Source organism: Eleutherodactylus coqui, chromosome 1 (genome assembly GCF_035609145.1).
Source record: "Eleutherodactylus coqui strain aEleCoq1 chromosome 1, aEleCoq1.hap1, whole genome shotgun sequence".
NCBI lineage: Eukaryota > Metazoa > Chordata > Amphibia > Anura > Eleutherodactylidae > Eleutherodactylus > Eleutherodactylus coqui.
The window spans coordinates 299,972,676-299,992,578 of record NC_089837.1 but is presented as its reverse complement, the minus strand read 5'-3'; the positions used below and the strand labels follow the sequence as shown (position 1 = coordinate 299,992,578).

The window sequence follows — 19,903 nt, the reverse complement described above, 5'->3', positions numbered from 1 at the left end:
CGTGTGTACATTGCGCATGCAATACGCAAAGCAAATATGTTCATGTGAGCCCGGCCTTATACTGTTTACCTGGACAGCCTAAGGCTAACATCTGTGGAGTTTAAAGAAAAACCCTACAACATTGGAAAAGATGCCAGAAACCATTATTCTGCTAGTTAGTATATTTATTAAGTGACTGTACCATTGTACCATATGCTGCAAAGAAGTTTTGCATTTGAAATTTATTTATAAAACTTATACAACCGACACAGGAGTAATATAGAATTAATACTTTATTTCTGTTGTACACAGGGAAATAATGATTATGTATAGAAAAACACAAAAGAAAAAGAAATACTATTTTTATCCTTTTAGCTTCTTTATTGTTTTTGCGTTTGGTTTATATCCTGAACTCTCTCTGAATTTCTTTAGATCTGAACAAAATAAAACCTGTAAATTAAAAAAAAATGCAATTAGTAAGAGGTGGAAAAAATGGTTTTCCAATTCTTCAAAATGGATGGCTTATCCTTAGATCAGATCGGTGGCGTCTGACTCTCAGCACCACCATCTAACAGCTCTCTGAAGGGGCCACCACCATGACTGTTTACAATGCTCTGTACAGCACAGCCCTAGTTTTATTAGGAGCGTTGGTGCCAGATATTTCGTCTCAGTCCCATTCACTTGAATGGGAAGAAGCTGTAGTATCAAGCAAAGCCGTTACTAAACAGGAATCTGCCTGGTAAACAAGGAAGTTCCTTAAAGAAGCTGTTCATCTGGGGTGGCAACAGTCAGGTCCCCATCGATCTAATGTTGATGACCTATCCTAAGGATAGGCTATCAATTTTAACACCTTGATACCATCTGTCATATTTTTATGATAGATGCGCGCAAGAAGTGTAGATGTGCCCAAGAAGTGTATGGAGCAGGCTCATACAGCTGGCACTCACCCTCAACGGCTAGGATCAGAGGTCACTATTATGTCAGCCGTTTACTTCCTTGGATGCCATGTTCTTTATTGATCTAGGCATCTAAGTGGTCATTAAAATGCCACCATGGGATTGTCATGGTAACCTGTAACCAACGTCACACAGCTCCATTAAATAACAAAGCTATGGGTTTTAGAGACTTTTGACACAAAGCAATTTTACAAAACAGATTTTTTTCCCCCAAGAATCATAACAAAAGCTTTCTATAATTTGGTATCGCCATTATAAATACCCCGAAACAGCTATCTTTTCATGGAGTCTGGCTTTGCTTTTAATTCTCAGTCATTGTTACAAGGCTAATATAAAGAGTCTAACTTTGGTTTGAAGGAATGCTGCCCTCCAATAGGTGGCACTGTGGAGATATTATTCCATCTCCCTTATTTGCATTATCATACTGACAGATACCATACCATTTTACTTGCAGTGAACTTCGTAGAAACGAAACCTAAAAATTGTTCGCATTGCGATTTACACAAGCCCACATATGGTTACGTTGACATTAGAGATGAGCAAGCATACTCGCTAAGGGTAATTGCTCGAGCGAGCATTGCCCTTAGCGAGTACCTGCCCGCTCGAGAGAAAAGGTTCGGGTGCCAGCGCGGGGGAGCGGTGAGTAGCGGCAGCCAGAAGGGGGGAGAGATCTCCCCTCCGTTCCTCCCCGCTCTCCCCCGCAGCTCCCTGCCCGCCGCCGGCACCCAAACCTTTTCTCTCGAGCAGGCAGGTACTCGCTAAGGGCAATGCTCGCTCGAGCAATTGCCCTTAGCGAGTATACTCGCTCATCACTAGTTGACATAAAAACAAGAAAACACTATGGCTTTTGGAAGTCAAGGATGAAAAAAAAAGAAAACTAGTTGTGGTGCCAATGAGTAAAATAACAGCAGCAACAGAAAGCTCGATTAGACCATGATTTGCAAATCAACTCTAGAGTTTTAATTCAACTGTAAAAACAAGTTTTATATCATTTTTAATCAATAGGACAGATATTTAGGCAGTACACAAAATTCATATTCACCTTGCATCTAAAAGTGAACTTTCCACCATTAGTCTAAAAAACTAAGAACTCAGGACCCATCTGTATGGCTCATTTCACAACATGTTTGTAGATTAAAGAAAATAAATAGATGTCAACTTTATGCACCTGTAGACAATTTTTCTCATTGGAGGATACAGCGAAGACCTTATGGTATAGCTCCTGCCACTAGGAGGCAGACACTAAGCAAAAAAGGAGGTAACTCCTCCTACCAGCTATATTCCTCCTGTGGCCACTAAGCTAAATCAGTTTTAGCTTAGTATGCATAGGAGGCAGACCTTCCTGCTGCAGGTCCTCCAAATCCTGGAATTCCTTGGACTTTTAGGGTTAGCAGGGTGACAGAACTCCACTGAGGAGGGACATTCAGGTTGCTCTAACTCCCCTGCTGATTCCCTGCCTCTGAAAGGCAAGGTGACACAGAGAAGCCCTAACTTCTTTGTGACCCGCCAGCAAAGATCGTCTCGCTTAAGATTCCTGGGATCCCCTCATTTTTGTCTTGGCTCAAAAGACTGCATCAAAAATGCCACTAAAACTCCACCTCAAACCGCCACAAAAATTGTATATGTGATTGAAGTCTTATAAGCAAATGAAACTTACTCCTTGAGCCCATCCAGCGTAGGGACCCCAAATACTGCGAAAATAATCTCCTGAAAAGCAAGAAATATGAAAAGACATATTAGATAGTTACAGAATTACTTAGGCTGAAAATAAGAAACACACTTCTTTCAAGTTCAATCTTTCTCAGATCAATCATACATCACTGAATGTCAGAGAGCAGCTTAGGGTACTTTTCCACTGGACGACTATGCTTTCACACAGAAGTGACGATTGAGTGAATAGAGACAGAGCGCAGAAAAGATTTCTTCCCGACGCCGACCCACCTCTGTTCACTGCGAAGAGGAAGTTGTTCAAAGATGAAAGGCTGCCTGTTTATACTGAGCGAGAAGTCATTTACTAGTGGCTTCAATGAGCTAAAATGAAGTGACTGGTGACTAAATTTATGAACAGATGCCCATGGCATAAAATAAAACAAAAGAAAGGATTCTCCCCTCTCTTCGCTCTCAGAAAAATGTGTGTAACGACCTCCGCGACAACCCGGGCTCTGCTGACGGCGGAAGCCAGGTGACTGCTGCATTTAAACAGAGCCAACTGTTTGTTCTCCTGGCATCAACGCTCACATCCTGGGCACCATGATGCCAGGAGCTTGAAACAAAGACATTGTAGTCTCTGGCTGCAGCGGTCAACTGGCTTCCACTGTCAGCAAAGACTGACAGTATCAACAACCGACAACTCACTTCCTAATCTTCTCTATTTATCTGCAAACACCATACAAATATCTTTTCCTCCTGCATTCAAGATGTGGTCTTACAAGAGATTTTTTAGAAACAATATTACACTCGGTCTCTCTTTTTATAAATTACAAAATCTTATGTTTTTGCAGCTGCTACTTGGCACTAAATCAATGTCCTTGAGAGGTCAGCTTGCCAACCAACTACCCTCTGTGCCATGTACCTCACTCCTATCTGCATTGCCCAGAAAACTGGAAATGGACATGAAAGACATAAATCTTCCCAACAATTCTTGAATGTTCATACCAATTTCCCGGTAAACCCGCTCTGTGAGAGTCTTGTTGCCATGACCGAGCTGAGGTAAATAGTCTCTTTTTGCAATCTGCCATACATGAGTGTCCACAGGTACCGCCTCCGGTTTATCTAGAGCCATCAAACAAACACAATCTGCAACCTAAAAAAATATACCAAATTCAAATAGAAGCATGTATTCTGGAACTAACAGTGCAGTCTGAACAACTGCGAGATCCATCATTATAGTACCTTAAGGCCGAATGCCCGCGGACGGATTATCGCTGCAGAATTCGTGGTCAGCCACCTGCCGCGAATTCTGCAGCAATGCCAATCCATAGACATGCTGTGGTAAACGATTCTCCCCTGTCTACGAGGGAAATCAACTGCGATTTTCTGCTTGCAGGGTAGAATCGCAGTATGTTCTATTCTGTGCAGAAAAAAAAAAAAAATAGCACGGACGGCTCCTATTGCAGTGAGCACTGAGGAAGTACAGCAAGAATCCGTGTCACAGCGCAGAGCGTCATGTACTGCACTGTGCATGCGTGCCAGTTGAGACACTTGCAGTGGGTTCGGTGAGGTGGGTATAGGGTCTTTGGTGGGCGCCGGGTATTATTCCGCTGCGATATTTTGCAGTCAGAATCCGACCTGGCTGTGGGCATCAGGCCTAATATTACTGTAATCTACTACTGATGGCAATTCCAGTCTTTTCAGCTACTTTAGTAGGTTACAATAATAATCTTTATTTATATAGTGCCAACACATTTCGTGTAACCACGGCTACATGTAGTAACCAGTTGATGGAGACACTAGGGGTGAGAGTTCTGCTCCAACGAGCTTACATACTACAGATAATAAGGGGATACGGAAGGTAAAGGGGCTGGAGATGTGCACGGTATGGCGGGGTGGAGAGTGTGGGAGGCTATACACATAGACAATGGTCAGACAATACGTGCGGGGGCTGAATCAGTAGGACTGCAGGGGCGGTTGATGGCGGCTAGCAGGAACTGCAGTCGGTAGGACAGGGAGCATGTTATCAGGTGGATTACAGAGGGGTTTGGTTTAGGGAATATGGTACGCCTCCCTGAAGAGGTGCGTTTTTAAAGCACGCCTGCAGTTTTGTGTGTCAGTGATTGCCCGGTTAGTAATAATATGTGCAGTTAAGGGCTAACTTCATCATGAACATTTTGCTAAAGCTGCTCATGCATAGTAGATATGTTTCTACCAATTCTGATGGAATCCCCACTAGATCAAATGTCCCCAAACATTTGGATTGGATTTGGGGAACAGACTGAAGTTAACAAAGTAACACAATTTTAGTTCAAACAAGAACCATTTTTATTACTTGTACTGAATGGTCATAGCTTCTAAAGTGAAAATATCACACTCACTTTGCCTCCTACCCCCGGCAGGGCACATAAAGCAGACTTTGCTTCCTCATAGGGAACCAGTCGAAGGGTGTCCAACCAATCACTATCTTGCTTCTGTAAAATTGACCTGGCACTCTCACTGACAAACTTTGCTCTGTAACCGAAACCCAAATCTCGTAACTTTGCCTCAGTGTCATCAGCTGCAACATAAACACAAGAAAACATCATACATTTGGATTTACTATAACCACGACCATTTGTATTTGCATCGAAACACATGGCTAGAGGAAACAGCTTAACTAATTTAGTAGAGTATATGACATTTGGCTGAGTATATATAAAAGTACTCTAGCATCTTACACCTATCTGGCACACTAGGAGTCATTTATATCTTGGCATATGCAAATAAGAATAATGAGTAAAGGCCCCTTTCCACGAGACAAATGTCGGGCAAACGATGCCTGACACTTGTCCCCGTACATACTCGCTCCCATGCTACTGCACAGTAGCAAGTATCGTTGGCTCACAGCGAGGCAGCAGAAGGAGATTACTCTCCTTGCTCTCCCCCGCCCCTCTCCGTTAACTGAACACAGCGGACGTTCAATACTGAATGGCTGGTATCTACACTGAACGACCAGCGTTCAGCTCATCATCCATCACTTATTCTGCATGGACGATGAGCTGAACGATGATCATTCAGTGTAAATAGCAGCTGTTTATTATTGAACGGCCGCTATGTTATGTGAATGGAAAAAGGCAGGGGGAAGAGCGAGGAGATAAATTTCCTGCAGCCTCTCCGCCCACCTGCTGGCCGCTCTGTCAGCCAGCGATACTTGCTCCTGTGTGATAGCATGGGAGCGAGTGCATGCGGGGACGAGTGTTGGGCATAGTTTGCTCGACATTCGTCCTGTGTAAATGGGCTTTAACCGTGTACACTATTAATGTTCAGTAAGCAGTAATGCTTGAAAGAATACAGCCGATTGGGCAGAGTAGCCTTCAGTCAGCACTGGTACACTGTTGTCACCAACAGGGATGTACTGAATATTCAGAACAAACATATTAGCTCCAAGCAGCTTATTTATGGGAGTGCAACATCTACAGCAAACTTAGAATATTATTAGGCTCATGAAATCCATTTTTACCAAAAATTGTCACAACACTGTATGGGGAAAGCCGCCTGCACACGGGCGGAAATCCCTCAGCGGGATTTCCGCCACTAAAAGCCTGCATAGGAGTGCATTACAATACGCACTCCTATGCAGGCGGCCGCGGTTTGGCCACGCGAAATCTCGCGCGGCAAACAAACCGCGGCATGTCCTATTTTTGTGCGGGGTTCGCAGAGCCTCGCACAGAAACATCACTCACCCAGCCTCCGGCTCCGGTCGGCGCATGCGCCGGCTGCCTGGCAGCCGGCACATGAAAGAGCCGGGGCCGCCGGGCGCGGGTGAGTACGCGCTCGTCTCTGCAGGCGCTCGGGTCCCGCGGCGAGAATTCTCGCCGCCGGATCCGACCCGCTCGTCTGCAGGCGGCCGAAGTTTGTTGTGATTTGAGGCACAATATAAGGTAAACGATAACAGAAAACAACCCAACATTATCTTATGGTAAATAGGTTTATTGACAGCAGTATCACACTAAATTGCAGTACGTTACAAATGGTATATAGTAGTATAAAATTTGTATATTTCAATACACAAATATGCAATCCATATACTAAAATTATACACAAATATACCAAATATCCCATTAGAAAATACCTTTTAGCCCCCTAGCGATACGCATACATCTGTATACACGCACAATGCCACTTCCTCATATTGAGAGACCTGTTTATCACCAAGGGGCCTACAGGCCTATTTAGACACAACGATAATCACTCAAAAGATGTTGCTCAAGCGACTTTTGAGCGATCATCGGTGTCATTTACAGCGCAAGATGATCGCTCAAGATGAGCGATCACCTTGCGCTGTTAGCGGAGGATGCAGAAGACAAGTGGGTTGTCCCTGCTTGTCTTCTGCATCCAGATGTTTTCGGCTCGGAGAGCCTGGTAGTTATACAGCCGAGCGCTCCGTGCCAGGTATGGAGAACAGAGCTGGTCTTCATACCAAGCCTGTTAATAGGGAGCGGGATACAGCTGAAACAATAGTATCAGCTGTATCCCGCTGTGAATCCCTGATAAGGCTAATCATCGTCTTTCTGATGAGCGACAGCTTAACGAAATCTGCACGATGGGCGAACATTTTGAGCAGCTTTTGAGCGAATTTTGAGCGATAATCGTTGTGTCTAAATGGGCCTTTAGGCTTGGTCTTGGCTTAGCCTAAAGCCAGCATGGAGTTCCCATACTTGGAAGAGCCAGGGCTTACCTGTCTACTGGCAGCAGGGCTCCTGCTCTAAAGGCCCAGGTGCAGAGAAACTTCTGACCCTGCCGTTTAACTCCTTACATGCTGTGATAAACAGCAATCACACCATGAAAGTGGTTGACAGGGAAAGGGGTTCCCCCTGTCACTCATCAGCACCCAGAAATGCGATTATCAGGTGTTGTCAAAAGTATATTACACTGCACTAAATAAGCATCTAAAAAAAGTGGAAAAGTTAGTTTCATTGCAAAAAGACCTTTATTATTAACAAAAAAAAACATATAAGGTATCAACTTTTTTAAAGTCTCACATTTCTTTAATGTTTGTAAAAAAATCTCACCCCACCCAAGCCTCCTTTTCTAGACAGTTTATAAAAGTGGAGTAAGAAGCGTAGAAAAGCAACAATTTTCAACATTTTTGAGCAACACACTACTTGTGTAAAAATTCTGTGACTTTCTGATGATTGCAAACTACAGAAGACTTTGATACATTTGTCATTTGCCAAGTGGATTCTAAACGATTGATATTTCTTTTTTTAAAGTGCTCATTTGTGAGTATAAAGACTCTTTAACATGTTAAAGCTGTTTTGCACTAGGTTATTTCTAATCATTTGTATATCTGCCTGAGATGTAACTGCATGCCGAGTTTTGCAGCAAAGGGCAATTCCTTCTAGGTGCTTGATTTTTTTTTTGTATGCATAGCCAGTCAGATGAAAACTGCCATGTTACCTGCCTGCCAGTGCCTGGAGTGTGGGGAATGAATAGTACTCCACCGTGTCAAGTTGGCATAGCCTTCTTCCCAGAGCAGTGCACAATCGCTCAATCATTCCAGTGATGCGAGAGATGTGGTTGTTGGAGGTACAGATGAAAGAAAAAAGGCATTCTACAGGATCCTGACGCAAAACTCGAATTCCTGGAAGACAGACAAATGGCAATTACAGATTATATGTATGTAAATACACAGACACACACTGAAATTAACATTTTAGTTAGTTAAAGGGTATTTTCTCAATTCAATACTACATTTTTCTGTAATTAGGGAGAGGTACTCTTTCTCCTTGTGGAGGAGGACATGCAGGCACAAGGAGACTAATAGGTCATGCAATGCTCCTCTGGGAAATTTGGTATGCAAATGGAGAATGGTATAATGTCTCAGCAGCATCACTTATTAGAAGGCAGCTTCCCTAGAAGTCTATGTACAAGCTGCTAACAGGCCTTGTAACATGACTGGGAATTTAAGTTAGCCCACATACCAAATTTCTCAGTTATAAATAGAGTGAGAGGTCCCTAATAACGTTTTCTGCATTTATGGCTGGATGACACAGGTAAAAAATGTAGGGTTTTATATTATGTATATTACCTGAAAATTCCTGAGCTACTTTCAGAAAGGTCTGGTCAGACGCTCCCCATAAACTGTAGAGCTCACTGAGACTAACGTGCAACTGGAAGTAATCCTGCAGGATGTCACCGTCTTTGGTACAATCTGTATGTAGAGAGCCATCATCTCCGGCTACCTCCTCATTCTCCTGCTTTATGGTGTCTTTTTTCCGCTTTATTGATTCTGGGACAGTATGGGGCAGCTTTCGTTTTGCCAACCTCTTCTGAGTGCTCTTTTCCACCCGACTTTCCATTGTCCCTGGGCTGGGATACACTGCGTACCACAAGTGGCCACCTTTCTGAGTCAGAGTCCACACATGTCCATGTAATACCCCTGTCCAGTACCCGGGACTGCTTTCTCTCCACCTAAATGTTTCATGGCGAAAAAATAACTGTAATTTAGAATTTTTCAATATGCACTGATACAACAAACGCTATACGTATGGTTATCTACAGCAGGCCTCATTTATGTAAATGGTGTATAAAATTTGGAGATGTGCAGAATTTAGTTAGTTCACAACTTTTCTGTCTACAATAGGCACAAGTGTACTGATTGTTATGAAAAGCTATAAAGGCCCATTTACAAGGAGCGATGATCGCTCAGACGGCAGTTTGAGTGACAGCTTTGAGCGATCATTTTGCATAAACTATTAAGTAGCCACTCAGCTACTTAATAGCTATTTAGTGTGTAAATGAAGCCTTTAGCTGAATGCAGTTAATAGCCAGAGGGCACTTATCTGAGCTCAGATCCTTTGTTCTCCATCAGGAAACAATGTTATCAGCACTCCCCCGTGGAGAACTGCTGCTAAGGCTGAATTGATCCATCATATGTGGCTCTGTACTATGAAGATACATCGGCGCATGCACTCTCTACATGGTATACGGGGACGCGCTGTTGTGGTCTCGCGGCCGCTGATGCAAAATCCCGCGTCTGCGTTATGCAGACATATCGGCGCATATGATGTCTGAGAAGGACATAATGACGTTACCATCCACGTGACGCGTTGCCGTTTATGCGACGCGTGACGTAGCGATCTATCTCCTAATGCATTCTCATGATGACCACCCCCAAGAAGGAGGTATGTCGGCATATGCATCTCTGATTGGTGGACTATGTGGAATGGAGGGCGGCACTGGACCATACTCGTCATGATGTTTGTATGAAGCTAATAGATTTCACCTGAGAAGGGGAGGATTATTTGTGATGTGTATATGTTTCATTGGCTGTTACTCTTGTACTATTTATATGTGAGTGTTACCACTCTGTAATTAAGCTTGAGAAAGGCCAAGATGGCCGAAACGTTGCTTGTCTTTTTGTGTGTGATGGAGGAATAAAAACTACCTACAATTTTGCACCTTCAATGCTGCTGAAGTCTTCCTTCTTCGTCTCTAAAGATTCGGGGGCTGGCGGAGGGGAGATCTTTCTCTCCCGCTTCCGCCGCAACTCACCTGTCACCGGCGCCGGCCCCCGAATCTTTAGAGACGAGCGGGGAGATACTCGGCTAAGGCACTACTCGCTCGAGTAATGTGCCTTAGCGAGTATACTCGCTCATCTCTACTCTCTATACGTCTATCCAGTATACTTTCATAGCCATACATTCCACATATCCTCGTATTTTGGCAAGTAATTAGAATGAATTGCCATCAATTTCCCCATCCAGGCATGCAATGTCAGTAAGTCTTGAAGGTTTTCTAATGTCGGGGTCAACAGTTTTTTTCCAATGTTTGGCAATTAGGTAAGATGCAGACTAGAGATGAGCGAACGTACTCGTCCGAGCTTGATATTCGTGCGAATATTAGGGTGTTTGGGAAGCTCGTTACTCGTAACGAGTACCACGCGGTGTTCCGGTTACTTTCAGTTTCCTCTCTGAGACGTTAGCGCGCTTTTCTGGCCAATTGAAAGACAGGGAAGGCATTACAACTTCCCCCTGTGACGTTCAAGCCCTATACCACCCCCCTGCTGTGAGTGGCTGGGGCGATCAGATGTCACCCGAGTATAAAAGTCGGCCCCTCCCGCGGCTCGCCACACATGCCTTGTGACTTAGCTGAGGGAAAGTACTATCGTGCTGGAGCTGCTGTAGGGAGAGCGTTAGGAGTTAGTGTAGGCTTCAAGAACCCCAACGGCCCTTCTTAGGGCCACATCTACTAGTGTGCAGTACTGTGTTAGCACAGTATTTTTTTTTTTTTCCAAAATTGGATCTGCAGAGCATTGCGCCCTGCAATAGGGACAGAAGTGGGGGTTAGGCAGGGAGAGTGTTAGGAGTTAGTGTAGGCTTCAAGAACCCCAACAGTCCTTTCTAGGGCCACATCTATCCGTGTGCAGTACTGTCCAGGCTGCTGTTAGCAGTGTTGCATTTTTTTTTTTTTTTCTCAAAACCGGCTGTGCAGAGCATTGCACCCGGCATTAATACTACAGGGATAGAATTGTGTAGGCAGGGCCAGAAGACATACATTATTCATTGAATACACGCAGTGTGGGTGTTCCTTGTAAAAAGCAGGCAAAAAATTCTATTTGGCCTGCCTCTGACAGTACTCAGGGCTCTGTGTACGTGTGTGCTGTGCGCTGAACGTTCAGAAAAAATCAGACGCAGTCAGCTACGTTTTACCGCAGGCGTGCGGCAATTTTTTTCCTGCATGGGAAATCCCTGATCTGCTGTAGGTAGCGAATTACTTTGCATCACTGCAGTTCTGGGACAAATTGGCAGGGCCACAACACAGTTATTAAACTTAGTATTCATTGAATACACGCAGTGTGGGTGTTCCTTGTAAAAAGCAGGCAAAAAATTCTATTTGGCCTGCCTCTGACAGTACTCAGGGCTCTGTGTACGTGTGTGCTGTGCGCTGAACGTTCAGAAAAAATCAGACGCAGTCAGCTACGTTTTACCGCAGGCGTGCGGCAATTTTTTTCCTGCATGGGAAATCCCTGATCTGCTGTAGGTAGCGAATTACTTTGCATCACTGCAGTTCTGGGACAAATTGGCAGGGCCACAACACAGTTATTAAACTTAGTATTCATTGAATACACGCAGTGTGGGTGTTCCTTGTAAAAAGCAGGCAAAAAATTCTATTTGGCCTGCCTCTGACAGTACTCAGGGCTCTGTGTACGTGTGTGCTGTGCGCTGAATGTTCAGAAAAAAATCAGACGCAGTCAGCTACGTTTTACCGCAGGCGTGCGGCAATTTTTTTCCTGCATGGGAAATCCCTGATCTGCGGTAGTTAGCGAATTACTTTGCATCACTGCAGTTCTGGGACAAATTGGCAGGGCCACAACACAGTTATTAAACTTAGTATTCATTGAATACACGCAGTGTGGGTGTTCCTTGTAAAAAGCAGGCAAAAAATTCTATTTGGCCTGCCTCTGACAGTACTCAGGGCTCTGTGTACGTGTGTGCTGTGCGCTGAACGTTCAGAAAAAATCAGACGCAGTCAGCTACGCTTTACCGCAGGCGTGCGGCAATTTTTTTCCTGCATGGGAAATCCCTGATCTGCTGTAGGTAACGAATTACTTTGCATCACTGTAGTTCTGGGACAAATTGGCAGGGCCACAACACAGTTATTAAACTTAGTATTCATTGAATACACGCAGTGTGGGTGTTCCTTGTAAAAAGCAGGCAAAAAATTCTATTTGGCCTGCCTCTGACAGTACTCAGGGCTCTGTGTACGTGTGTGCTGTGCGCTGAACGTTCAGAAAAAATCAGACGCAGTCAGCTACGTTTTACCGCAGGCGTGCGGCAATTTTTTTCCTGCATGGGAAATCCCTGATCTGCTGTAGGTAGCGAATTACTTTGCATCACTGCAGTTCTGGGACAAATTGGCTGGGCCACAACACAGTTATTAAACTTAGTATTCATTGAATACACGCAGTGTGGGTGTTCCTTGTAAAAACCAGGGAAAAAATTCTATTTGGCCTGCAGGCTTGCGCCAATTTATTTCCTGGCTGTGAAATCACTGGTAATACAGCATGCTGAGGGGTAGGGGTAGGGCTAGAGGACATGGACGCGGCCGAGGACGCGTAGGCCCAAGTGAGGGTGTGGGCACAGGCCGAGCTCGTGATCCAGGTGTTTTGCAGCCGACTGCTGCGCGATTAGGAGAGAGGCACGTTTCTGGCGTCCCCACATTCATCGCACAATTAATGGGTCCACGCGGGAGACCTTTATTAGAAAATGAGCAGTGTGAGCAGGTCCTGTCCTGGATGGCAGAAAGTGCTTCCAGCAAGCTATCATCCACCCAGAGTTCTGCGCCGTCCAGTGCTGCAAATCCGAATCCTCTGTCTGCTGCTCCTCCTTCCTCCCAGCCTCCTCACTCCACTACAATGACACATGCTCAGGAGCAGGAAGACTCTCAGGAACTGTTCTCGGGCCCCTGCTCATATTGGGCAGCAGTGGTTCCTCTCCCACCAGAGGAGTTTATCGTCACTGATGCCCAACCATTGGAAAGTTCCCGGGGTCCGGGGGATGAGGCTGGGGACTTCTGCCAACTGTCTCAAGACCTTTCAGTGGGTGAGGAGGACGATGACGATGAGACACAGTTGTCTATCAGTGAGGTAGTAGTAAGCGCAGTAAGTGCGAGGGAGGAGCGCACAGAGGATTCGGAGGAAGAGCAGCTGGACGATGAGGTGACTGACCCCACCTGGTGTGCAACGCCTACTCAGGACAGGTCTTCAGAGGGGGAGGCAGCAGCAGGGCAGGTTGCAAGAGGCAGTGCGGTGTCCAGGGGTAGAGGCAGGGCCAGACTGAATAATCCACCAACTGTTTCCCAAAGCGCCCCCTCGCGCCATGCCACCCTGCAGAGGCCGAGGTGCTCAAAGGTCTGGCAGTTTTTCACAGAGACGCCTGAGGACCGACGAACAGTGGTGTGCAACCTTTGTCGCGCCAAGATCAGCCGGGGAGCCACCACCAACAGCCTGACCACCACCAGCATGCGCAGACATATGATGGCCAAGCACCCCACAAGGTGGGACGAAGGCCGTTCACCGCCTCCGGTTTGCACCGCTGCCTCTCCCCCTGTGCCCCAACCTGCCACTGAGATACAACCCCCCTCTCAGGACACAGGCACAATTGTCTCATGGCCTGCACCCACACCCTCACCTCCGCTGTCCTCGGCCCCATCCACCAATGTCTCGCACCGCACAATCCAGCCGTCGCTAGCGCAAGTGTTGGAGCGCAAGCGCAAGTACGCCGCCACGCACCCGCACGCTCAATCGTTAACCGTCCACATCGCCAAATTTATCAGCCTTGAGATGCTGCCGTATAGGGTTGTGGAACGGAGGCTTTCAAAGCTATGATGGCGGCGGCGGCCCCGCGCTACTCAGTTCCCAGTCGCCACTACTTTTCCCGATGTGCCGTCCCAGCCCTGCACGACCACGTCTCCCGCAACATTGTACGCGCCCTCACCAATGCGGTTAGTGGCAAGGTCCACTTAACTACGGACACGTGGACAAGCACAGGCGGCCAGGGCCACTACATCTCCCTGACGGCACATTGGGTGAATTTAGTGGAGGCTGGGACAGAGTCAGAGCCTGGGACCGCTCACGTCCTACCCACCCCCAGAATTGCGGGCCCCAGCTCGGTGCTGGTATGTTCGGCGGTGTATGCTTCGTCCACTAAAGCACCCTCCTCCTCCTCCTCCTCCTCCTCAACCTCTGTCTCGCAATCTAGATGTGTCAGCAGCAGCAGGACGTCGCCAGCAGTCGGTGTCGCGCGGCGTGGCAGCACAGCGGTGGGCAAGCGTCAGCAGGCCGTGCTGAAACTACTCAGCTTAGGAGATAGGAGGCACACGGCCCACGAACTGCTGCAGGGTCTGACAGAGCAGACCGACCGTTGGCTTGCGCCGCTGAGCCTCCAACCGTGCATGGTCGTGTGTGACAACGGCCGTAACCTGGTGGCGGCTCTGCAGCTCGGCAGCCTCACGCACGTGCCATGCCTGGCCCATGTCTTTAATTTGGTGGTTCAGCGCTTTCTGAAAAGCTACCCACGCTTGTCAGACCTGCTCGTAAAGGTGCGCCGGCTCTGCGCACATTTCTGCAAGTCCCACACGGACGCTGCCACCCTGCGCACCCTGCAACATCGCTTTAATCTGCCAGTGCACCGACTGCTGTGTGACGTGCCCACACGGTGGAACTCTACGCTCCACATGTTGGCCAGGCTCTATAAGCAGCGTAGAGCTATCGTGGAATACCAACTCCAACATGGGCGGCGCAGTAGGAGTCAGCCTCCTCAATTCTTTTCAGAAGAGTCGGCCTGGTTGGCAGACATCTGCCAGGTCCTTGGAAACTTTGAGCAGTCTACCCAGGTGGTGAGCGGCGATGCTGCAATCATTAGCGTCACCATTCCTCTGCTATGCATCTTGAGAAGTTCCCTAAAAATCATAAAGGCAGCCGCTTTGCGCTCGGAAACGGAGGCGGGGGAAGACAGTATGTCGCTGGATAGTCAGAGCACCCTCCTGTCTATATCTCAGCGCATTCAGGAGGAGGAGGAGGAGGAGGAGCATGAGGAGGATGAGGAGGAGGGGGAAGAGACAGCTTGGCCCACTGCTGACGGTGCCCCTACTGCTTGCCTGTCATCCTTTCAGCGTGTATGGCCTGAGGAGGATGAGGAGGAGGAGGAGGAGGATCCTGAAAGTGATCTTCCTAGTGAAGACAGCCATGTGTTGCGTACGGGTACCCTGGCACACATGGCTGACTTCATGTTAGGATGCCTTTCTCGTGACCCTCGCGTTGCACGCATTCTGGCCACTACGGATTACTGGGTGTACACACTGCTCGACCCACGCTATAAGGAGAACCTTCCCACTCTCATTCCCGAAGAGGAAAGGGGTTCGAGAGTGTTGCTATACCACAGGACCCTGGCGGACAAGCTGATGGTAAAATTCCCATCCGACAGCGCTAGTGGCAGAAGGCGCAGTTCCGAGGGCCAGGTAGCAGGGGAGGTGTGGAGATCGAGCAGCATGTACAGCCCAGGCAGTGCAACAGTCTTTAAGGGCCTGGACAGCTTTATGGCTCCACACCAAGACTGTGTCACCGCTCCCCAGTCAAGGCTGAGTCAGCGGGAGCACTGTAAAAGGATGGTGAGGGAGTACGTAGCGGATCGCACGACCGTCCTCCGTGACGCCTCTGCCACCTACAACTACTGGGTGGGTGTCGAAGCTGGACACGTGGCCTGAACTCGCGCTGTATGCCCTGGAGGTGCTTGCTTGTCCTGCGGCTAGCGTCTTGTCGGAAAGGGTGTTTAGTGCGGCTGGGGGAATCATCACAGATAAGCGTACCCGCCTGTCAACCGACAGTGCCAACAGGCTTACACTCATCAAGATGAACAAATCCTGGATTTCCCCAGACTTCTCTTCTCCACCAGCGGACAGCAGCGATACGTAAGCAATACGTAGGCTGCACCCACGGATGGAAGCTACGTTCTCTCTCACCATCCAAAACGGGGACATTTCTGCTTCATCAATCTGTGTCTAATATTCCTCCTCCTCCTCCTGCTCCTCCTCCTGAAACCTCACGTAATCATGCTGAACGGGCAATTTTTCTTAGGGCCACAAGGCTCACTCATCTAATTTTTCGAAACAATTTTTATATGTTTCAATGCTCTTAAAAGCGTTGAAACTTTAACTTGAACCAATTTTTCGTTAAACTGGGCTGCCTCCAGGCCTAGTTACCAATTAAGCCACATTAACCAAAGCGATTAATGGGTTTCACCTGCCATCTTGGTTGGGCATGGCCAATTTTTACTGAGGTACATTAGTACTGTTGGTACACCAATGTTTTGGGGCCCTCACCTACAGTGTAATCATAGCAATTTGTATGTTCTTCGCCTGCACTCATGGTACAGAAGTGTGTGTGGGGTTGGCCTACACTTTAGCTACATAAATGTAACTTGGGCCTTGGCTATACTGCAGCTACTGAAATGGAACTAAGACTGTGCTCCCACTATACTGCTGCTTCGGAATTGTTACTGGGGCCTGTCTTGAGTGCTACTATTACTGACATGGAACGAAGACTGCGCTCCCGCTATACTGCTGCTTCGGAATTGTTACTGGGGCCTGTCTTGAGTGCTACTATTGCTGACATGGAACGAAGACTGCGCTCCCACTATAATGCTGCTAGTGATATGTTAGTGGGGCCTGTCCTAATGCTACGGCTGAAATGTTACGAATTCTGGGCTCTGCCTATACCGCTGCTAATGGTATGTCTCTGGGGTGTGGAAACAGAGGCTTCCCAAAGACATGATGGCGGCGAGGCCATTTCCCACCAACGCGGTTACTGTTAAGCTGCATATAACCACGGACACGTGGAGAGGACACGTAGTGCCTCAAAAACATCCCCCTCCTCCTCCAACAGGGAAAACATTCTTGGCAAATGCCTTTGCATTGGTTTGTCTGGTGCCAGTCCAAGAATTTCACCTTTACCGACACTACAAGAGAGCCCCCCCACCATCCCCCCGCCACGGCCCACTTAATCCTGGCCACATTCCGAAAACCAACAAAATAAAACCGCGCTACTAGGTCCGCAGTCACCACCACATTACCACCAACGCGGTTACTGTTAAGCTGCATATAACCACAGACACGTGGAGAGGACACGTAGTGCCTCAAAAACATCCCCCTCCTCCTCCAACAGGGAAAACATTCTTGGCAAATGCCTTTGCATTGGTTCGTCTGGTGCCAGTCCAAGAATTTCACCTTTACCGACACTACAAGAGAGCCCCCCCACCATCCCCCAGCCACGGCCCACTTAATCCTGGCCACATTCTGAAAACCAACAAAATAAAACCGTGCTACTAGGTCCGCAGTCACCACCACATTACCACCAACGCGGTTACTGTTAAGGTACATATTACCAGTCTGACTGGGGCATGCAGACACCTTGACAGAATGAATAGTGTGTGGCACATAGGTTCCCCATTGCTATGCCCACGTGTGCAGCTCCTGATGGCGGTGGCACAGGATTCTATTTCTCATTGCTTCTGTACAGCATTGTGGGCTATCGCCCCGCCCCTTTTAAAGAGGGTCGCTGCCTAGCCGTGCCAACCCCTCTGCAGTGTGTGCCTGCGGTTCCTCCTCATGGCAGACGCACTTCTAAATAGACATGAGGGTGGTGTGGCATTAGGGCAGCTGAAGGCTGCGCAGGGACACTTTGGTGTGCGCTGTGGGGGGGAGGGGGGGCCGTTGGTCAGCATGTAACCCAGGAGAAGTGGCAGCGGAGTGTCATCCAGGCAGTGATTGTGCTTTGTTGTAGCTAGTGTGGTGCTTAGCAAAGGTATGCCATGCTAATGAGGGCTTTTCAGAAGTAAAAGTTTTTGGGAGGGGGGGGGCCCCACTCTTGCCGCTATTGTGGCTTAATAGTGGGACCTGTGAACTTGAGATGCAGCCCAACACGTAGCCCCTCGCCTGCCCTATCCGTTGCTGTGTCGTTCCCATCACTTTCTTGAATTGCCCCGATTTTCACACATGAAAACCTTAGCGAGCATCGGCGAAATACAAAAATGCTCGGGTCGCCCATTGACTTCAATGGGGTTCGTTATTCGAAACGAACCCTCGAGCATCGCGAAAAGTTCGTTCCGAGTAACGAGCACCCGAGCATTTTGGTGCTCGCTCATCTCTAATGCAGACATAAAAATATGTCCTATCATCTTTCTAAGTGGGTCGTGTATCCCTTCTAAATGTAAGAGAAGGAGGGCACTTTTGTACAGAAATGTCGGGCGCGCGCATGGGCAGAAGGTGACGTGAGGTCTTGGAAGGACCATATCGCCAGGGGACATCATGGAGGATGAGGGTGAGTATTTTCAACTTCTTCCATGGATCTGATCCATGAGGGAGGTGAAATTTTAGCTTTATTTTACTTTTTACAACTTTTTCATCATCGCCGTTATCCATTGGATAGCGGCGATCACGGAGCCCGGCAACATCTCCTGCCTCCCGTCTACCTTCAGTAGCCGGAAAACAGGAGATTTCAAATGCCCCATGGCTGGTTATCTGCGCATGCGTCGCCATTTTAACTAAGGCGCACATGCGCAGAAGAAGTCGGATGGTCCGTTCCAGCCCAGATTGTCGCCGGACATCACGCAGGATGGAGGTGAGTAGTTTTAGCCTCCCTCATGGGTACATTCTGTGAGGGGAGCCGAAACTTTAACTTTTTATTTACCTTATTGCGATCGGCGCCATCCATCGGATAGCACCAATCGCATTGCTGGGTGGGGGCTCCCTGTGGGCCCTCATGATTGCTCCATGTTGTCAGCTACCCCCTGGAACCGACAACATGGAGCTGTCACGTCCACAGCCCATGGGGCTTTAATCCTCAGAAGATGCATGTTTTTACATCCTCTGGGATTAAAGCCCACTTAGCTAGGATGTAAAAACACTATGGGGCCGTCACTAAGGGGTAAAAGCATGCAGATTTGTTTTGCTGACCTTTTAACACAGAAAACAAGTCGCAGCATGCTCCATTGCAGTGCGGTTCCCACGGTAAAGCAGGAGTTTAAAAAAAATCTCCACTGCACATGTGCGATGGCTGGCGCTCCTGCACACATCTGCAGTGAAGAAAATTGAAGATCCAGACAGACACACAGAAGACCCAAACGGGTAAGCAGGGTCGGATTCCGCTCCGAGGACATGAGGCCTAATGTGTTCCGGAAAAAGTAAGGGTGCTAAAATGAGGCTGCGGGAGATAAGCTACAGAGTTTTCCAGTCACGAATTTGCAAGAAGTTTGCAGTCACAAAGGGGGACAAACGTAGTTCATTTACTTGTTATCAGGAATATGTTACACTTATAAAAGAAACAAAAAATACAACAAAACCAAACCAACCGAAAAGACTGACCACCTGCCAGAACATAATCCAGGCGGAGCTCAGAGAGATGGCATGGCATGGAGCGCCAGAGATGCGGGCAGATTGTCAGAGACGATAAATGTTTCATCCTGTAAGAATGACAAGCAGAAGTTAGTGTGATGTTATCTGCGTATCCAGTCATACACCGACTACTGCACTGCTATATGAACGTGCTAGAGATAAAGATCACTAATTAGAATCCATTTATGGGTACGTTCACACCTAGTGGAAAGTCTGCATCATTTCCGTATCATTTTTGGTGCAGATCTGCAGCGGACTTTACCCCTTCTATGGAAAGGGTGAAATCCGCACCGTTTCCGTAACGTTGGTGTAAATCTGCAGCTGCGTCTGAACGCACCCTATGGAATATTTTTGTTAAAGGGAAAAAAATAATTCTCTTTTAA

At 47.5% G+C, this 19,903-nt stretch overlaps 1 protein-coding gene across 2 annotated transcripts; it reads right to left on the bottom strand.

Annotated features, from left to right (window-relative positions):
* Nucleotides 1-290: 290 nt before the first annotated feature.
* LOC136573277 (N-glycosylase/DNA lyase-like) lies at nt 291-19,584 on the bottom strand. 2 transcript variants are annotated; one of them, XM_066574575.1, is made up of 7 exons: nt 19,478-19,584; nt 8,659-9,041; nt 8,032-8,211; nt 4,967-5,145; nt 3,591-3,738; nt 2,593-2,642; nt 291-429 (listed from the first exon to the last, which is right to left on the bottom strand). In XM_066574575.1, exons 1-7 carry the CDS (start codon nt 19,537-19,539, stop codon nt 343-345), a joined length of 1,089 nt encoding a protein of 362 aa, XP_066430672.1. In that variant the 5' UTR covers nt 19,540-19,584; the 3' UTR covers nt 291-342. The 2 variants fall into 2 exon arrangements, with proteins under 2 accessions (XP_066430672.1, XP_066430679.1); XM_066574582.1 differs by having other exon boundaries at nt 3,591-3,707.
* Nucleotides 19,585-19,903: the final 319 nt, after the last annotated feature.

Excerpts from the sequence above, each read along its gene's own strand:
- LOC136573277 (XM_066574575.1), bottom strand. The coding sequence starts at position 19,539 with ATGCCATGCCATCTCTCTGAGCTCCGCCTGGATTATGTTCTGGCAGGT. Across the intron at positions 9,042-19,477 it reads GCAGGTGGTCAGTCTTTTCG|GTGGAGAGAAAGCAGTCCCG; the intron begins GTTGGTTTGGTT and ends TGAAACATTTAG. Across the intron at positions 8,212-8,658 it reads AGTAGCTCAGGAATTTTCAG|GAATTCGAGTTTTGCGTCAG; the intron begins GTAATATACATA and ends TCTGTCTTCCAG.